General features: G+C 47.2%; 1 protein-coding gene across 1 annotated transcript in view; it reads right to left on the bottom strand.

Annotated features, from left to right (window-relative positions):
- Positions 1 to 1,460: 1,460 nt before the first annotated feature.
- The window catches only part of HMGB1 (high mobility group box 1), a 20,594-nt gene continuing 16,285 nt past the window's right edge, over positions 1,461 to 5,769 (bottom strand). The window contains exons 6-7 of the mRNA XM_011946941.1: positions 2,355 to 2,376; positions 1,461 to 1,921 (exon numbers count right to left, since the gene is read on the bottom strand). Coding sequence (XP_011802331.1) covers positions 1,461 to 1,921; positions 2,355 to 2,376 — 483 coding nt within the window. The remainder of the gene's footprint in view (positions 1,922 to 2,354; positions 2,377 to 5,769) is intronic.

The raw sequence follows: 5,769 nt of genomic DNA, 5'->3' as shown, positions 1-5,769 counted from the left end.
TGAAAAGAAGAAAGATGAAAATACAGTACAACGCCACGGTCATTTGCACCAGTTTCCTGTGTACAGCTCTGCTGCTGTACACTCATTTCTTAATCAGGTTTTATCTCTCTTTTTCACATTAAAAGCTGAGAGAGGAGCTAAAACTGCCCTGAGAAGCTCCCCCAGGACCCTGGCCAGCCATGAGGGGAATGGAGCCTACCTCAGCAGTCTAGTTTCTTCATTCAGCCCTCCTGCCTCAGGAGAGCAGTTCCTCTCGCCCAGGGGAAGCAGTGGCCGCTCTATCCCATACGCCATCAGACCGTTTCCCATGGGAGACGACCTAAGGTGTGTGCTCAGGGTTCCAGTTTCTGGGGCGTTGAGCGGGTCCAGTACTCCTTTCTACACCAGGCTGAACCCCAAGGAACCCCAAGGAAGAAGATGTGCCTGGGATTGCACATAGACCGGGGCCCCATCCCTGTGCCCCGCTGTGTGTGGCAGGGCAAGGAGATGCATTTTAAATACCTTTCAGGCTATGCTTCCTTTTTTTTTTTTTTTTTGGCATACTCTAACTCCAACGTTTCTTCTGTAAGTATCACCATTTATTTTACTAAAATCTAGATTTCCCAATCCAGGTGTTAGGAAGGTACTGTGCTGCTTTGGGGCTTTCGGTCTGGCAACATCTATAAACAATGCAATAGTGAGTCTAGTCAGTTTCATGGTCTCATGTCTGAATCTTTTTTTTTTTTTTTTAAGACAGAGTCTCACTGTTTGTCTCAGTCTCCCGAGTAGCTGGGATTACAGGCGCCCGCCACCATGCCCAGCTAATTTTTGTATTTTTAGTAGAGACCAGGTTTCACCATGTTGGCCAGGCTGGTCTTGAACGCCTGACCTCAGGTGATCTGCCCACCTCAGCCTCCCAAAGTGCTGGGATTACAGGCGTGAGCCACTCACTGCAACCACTGCCCCCACCAGTTCATGTCATTCTCCTGCCTCAGCCTCCCGAGTAACTGGGATTACAGGTGTGCACCACCACAAGCGGCTAATTTATGTATTTTTAGTAGAGACAGGGTTTCACCATGTTGGCCAGACCCGTCTCCAATTCCTGACCTCAGGGGATCCGCCCACCTCGGCCTCTCAAAGTGCTGGGATTACAGGCGTGAGCCACCACACCTGGCCTAGGCTTCCTTCTTTAAAGACCAGTTTCCAGTGGGGGTCTGGAAGTAATCCTCATCTTTTCGCGTTGAGGAGTGTGGCCAGAGGAGGTGAGTCTTGTGTACCTAGCAGAGAGCACAGGAGGGAAAAAATGGTCCGGAGATACCGTAAAAGGACTGAGAAAACCAGAGGGAAAAGGCCAGGCTCCAGGAGCACGGAGGCTGGATGGATTCCTGCTTCCCTGTGACTCCGCTGTGTTCAGGCGGTGCAGTCACTTCCTTCACCTCAGTGTCCCTGTTTGTGCAAATGAGGTGATTATTGGTGCCGACCTACTTCCCAGGCAGTTTTGAAGAGAAGTGGTAAACACTGAAGGGCGCACACTCTCCTTCCCCACCCGCCCTCCCTCCCCACGTGTGCACCCAGAAGGAAATAAAAGCCGTGATTTGCACTGGCGAGTCGGCCCGCCTCGTCGAGGGTTCCGCTGAGCTGCTCACAAGGGCGTGCGGAGGCCCGCGGCCGGCCCTGGCCCCTGTGGTGGCAGCAGCTGGCTGGCTTCCCGGGCGGCTACCTCCAGCTGCAGCTGTCGGTGCTATTTGCAGCTCTCCACATCCTGAGAGCTGGACGCCGAGGACCGCTCCCTGGAGGGCGTGAGTAAAATGCAGCAGCGGAGCGGTGAGGAGGAGATTACCGGAAAAACTGGGAGCGGAGTCAGGCTTGTTCTGGAGCAGGGAGAGGCCTGGGAAGTTGCGAAACGTTGACCTGCAGGGTCCTGAGGAACTGTCGGCCTGGGCTGCCCCCGTGGGTCATTGAACATTAATCAGCCACCAGTCCTCGTCCAAGCCAACCGAAATAGAGTCAGCAGGCGGAATGACGAAGACAGTTTGAAAGGGAACGAACTTCGTCCTATTCTCTCCTTGGAAAGGCCTTTCCAGCCTCTCGAACTCACCCCTGTCACATTACCCTGTTGTGTTATCTCTGTGGGCCTGCGCAGCACCTGAAATGATCTGGCTTAGGTATGTGTGTGCTTGTTCATTGTTTTGTCTTCTCCGTGAAAATCTAACTTCCTAGAAACTTTGTGAGGGAGGCAATGGGTGTGCTTTGCTTACCTCTGCATCTCCAGGGCCGAGTACAATGCCCAGCTCGTAAGTAAATGAGCGAAGGAGTCCCCTACTAGCAGGCTGCCTACTCATCAATCAAGTCGCGGTCGGGTTTCTCACTTTTACCTTTGGAGATGTTGTCTTCGACCTACGGGGAGGAATTGGATCTGTTTGAGGGTAAGGAAATTCATCCTCCCTGGGTTTATGTGTTTTCCAACCCATTGCATAGAGTCTGACAAAATATTCATGGTCTTCACTGTTTCTTTGGATGATGTCTGCCACTTGTCACTATTTATTGTAATCTCATGTCATTTAAAGAAAGTAAAATTAGGGGCTGGGCGCGGTGGCTCATGCCTGTAATCCCAGCACTTTGGGAGGCCGAGGCGGGCGGATCACCTGCGGTCAGGAGTTCGAGACCAGCCTGGCCAACATGGTGAAACCCCTTCCCTACTAAAAATACAAAAATTAGCCAGGTATGGTGGCGGGCACCTGCAGTCCCAGCTACTCGGGAGGCTGAGGCAGGAGAATCGCTTGAACCCGGGAGGCGGAGGTTGCAGTGAGCCGAGACTGTGCCATTGCACTCAGCCTGGGCAACAAGAGTGAAACTCTATCTCAAAAAGAAAAAAAGAAGAAGAAGAAAAAAAGAACGTAAAATTATAGGGTAACTAGAAAGTTACAGTAGTATAACAAGCATAATCATTTAGAAGATTTTCACCTATAACGTGGTTAAGATAAGTTTGAGACTCAGTTCAATTCAACACATTTGACTTTTGGACAGATCCAATGTAGTCTGTTGTATTTATAAAGAATTCAGACCTTTATAAGGAAGGTTTCATGGCATTAATGAAATTTATGTGTTAATGGAACTGAAGGACTTCACTCTGAAAGCAAGTGTTCTCTAAACCTAAATATTTTAAGAAGAAAATTAGTTGAAAATTTAAAAGCTTGTCAAAAGTGACAGTCATTTCATTTCTTTTCTTTTTTTAGAGATGGGGTCTCACTATGTTGCCCAGGATGGAGTACAGTGGCTGTTCACAGGCACTATCATTGTGCACTACATCCTAGAACTAATGGGCTCAAGCAGTCCTCCTGCCTCAGCCTCCCAAGTAGCTAGGACTACAGACACACACCACCACACTCAGCAAAAGTGACAATCATTTCTAATACAGACATCCACACCTGGAAATACTGTGAAAATTATATTCGTTGGGCATATTAGTGTCCGTTCTTTCCAAGATCTGAGTTCAGAATGTTTTCTTCTATAATTGTAATGAAATATCACCATTTCTTGCTAGCATTATACCAAATCCCTCTAGGCCACTGGGCAGTAGGGTATGCCAACCTAGGTTTTCAGAGATTACTTGTATCCCGTTCACTATTAGAACCAACATGTTAGAATTTGTGATTTGTCACAGAGTAGAAAACGAGTTCACTCAAGAGGCACTTATATGTGAGCACCTGCACAGGTGACACAACAGTCAAATGATAGGAGTTCTGAACCTTCTGGAACTGACAATCTTACTAGAAAAATAAATGTCACCACATCACTCGAACAAAGGCACAAACAACTATGCAATTTGAGTTGTGTTTTGACTCCCTCACTGCTACCTTGTTTTTATTTATTTATTTATTTATTTTAATTTTAATTTTTATTTTTTATGCCAGAGGTGTTGCGGGGAATGGAGTTTTGCTTTTGTCACCCGGGCTGGAGTGTAATGGCACGTTCTCAGCTCACTGAAACCTCTGCCTCCCGGGTTCAAGTGATTCTCCTGCTCCAGCCTCCTGAGTAGCTGGGATTACAGGCATGTGCCATCAAGCCCGGCTAATTTTTTGTATTTTTAGTAGAGATGGGGTTTCACCATGTAAGTCAGGCTGGTCTCAGACTCCTGACCTCAGGTGATCTGCCTGCCTCAGCCTCCCAAAGTGCTGGGATTACAGGTGTGAGCCACGGCACCCAGCCCCGCCTTGCTGTCTTAATAGAAAGTGGAAAATAGAAATCTTCTACACAAGGCCTTTGGTTTGAAGACAACGTGCCTAGAGATAGGGAACTGGAATCCAACACCATTGCCTACAGATCTTTGGAGACTAAAAGAGAAAGAATCCAGGAGAGAAAAAAACCAAAAAAGGCTGCCATAGCTATTGGCCTCATTGGACAGGCCTGGGGGATGTGCACAGACCCTAAAGGTGGCCAGAGCTGACCAGCTTCCTACCGCACTCTTCTGGGTGGCCCAGGCACCCAGTTTCATTGGCTGTGGCCACTGAGAAAGGATCGAGTCAGTCTGAGCCATGGGCAGTGACAGAGGAGAGGGGATCAGCAGAGCCTACTTGAAAGCAAAGGAGAAATGGGTTGGTTGCCTCACTGCAGAATTTACAGATGAGGGGGACAAACTTGTTACCTGAGGGGTTCCTTCATGCCTCGGAGTTTCTCTGAAAGAAAAGACAGCTGAGCATTTGCCCTGGTTTTGTTTTTGTTTTACCATTTTTGCACTTTCAAAGTCATGCCATCAAGTTTTAAGCTAGTAAGAGGACACATACTTATGGTAAACAGGACCGTATACCGAATGGTACGATATCATAGTTCTTGTAGCAGCCACATTTTGATGAATAAAATTTCTTTTAAAATCTCTTTTTTAAAAATTAAGGGACTTCTTTCTATCAGGCAACAAATGTTTCTTTCCTATGTAAACTTAGCTTGCAAACATAATTTTGAACAGCTTTATCATGACTATATATCTTACTAATTTATTATCTTTTTTGTTTTCTTTCTTTCTTTCTTTCAGAGTCATGGTCTTGCTGTATCACCTAAGCTGGAGTGCAGTGGTACAATCACAGCTCACTGCAACTTTGAACTCCTGGGCTGGAGCAAGCCTCCCAACTTGGCCTTCCAAAATGCTGGGATTGATTACAGGTGTGAGCCACCTCACTGGGCCTCTTGCTAGTTTATTGTTTAAAACTCTTCCTTAGGGCCGGGTGCAGTGGCTCATGCCTGTAATCCCAGGCCTTTGGGAGGCTGAGATGGGAGGCTCACTTGATCCCAGGAGTTCGAGACCAGCCCTGGCAACATGGAGAGAGCCTGTCTCTACAAAAAATCAGAAATTAGCTGGGTGTGGTGGTGCGCACCTGTAGTCCCAGCTACTCAAGAGGCTGAGGAGGGAGGATCACTTGAACTCAGAGGGTTGAGGTTACAGTGAGCCATGACTGAGTCATTGCACTCCAGCCTGGGTGACAGAGTGAGACTTTGTCTCAAAAAAGAAAAATAAATAAATAAATAAATAAATAATAAAAGCCTTCCTTAGGCTTTTTCCCTGGCACTTTCTGAAGTGATGGCAGATGGGTTTTATTCTGGTTTTTATAATAGCTAAAATTGGGTCCCAGAAAGGAATCTAGATTAGATGACAAGAAGATTATTTTCGTCTGATAATTTCCATTACTCACCTAACTGCTGTCTTTCCTGGAATTAAAGAGAGAAGAAACTATGGAGGCCGGACGCAGTGGCTCACGCCTGTAATCTCAGCACTTTGGGAGGCCGAGGTGGGTGGAT

This window comes from Colobus angolensis, unplaced genomic scaffold, assembly GCF_000951035.1.
Source record: "Colobus angolensis palliatus isolate OR3802 unplaced genomic scaffold, Cang.pa_1.0 Scaffold255, whole genome shotgun sequence".
NCBI lineage: Eukaryota > Metazoa > Chordata > Mammalia > Primates > Cercopithecidae > Colobus > Colobus angolensis.
The sequence above is the reverse complement of the archived record's forward strand: the minus strand, read 5'-3'. Positions and strand labels throughout refer to the sequence as shown.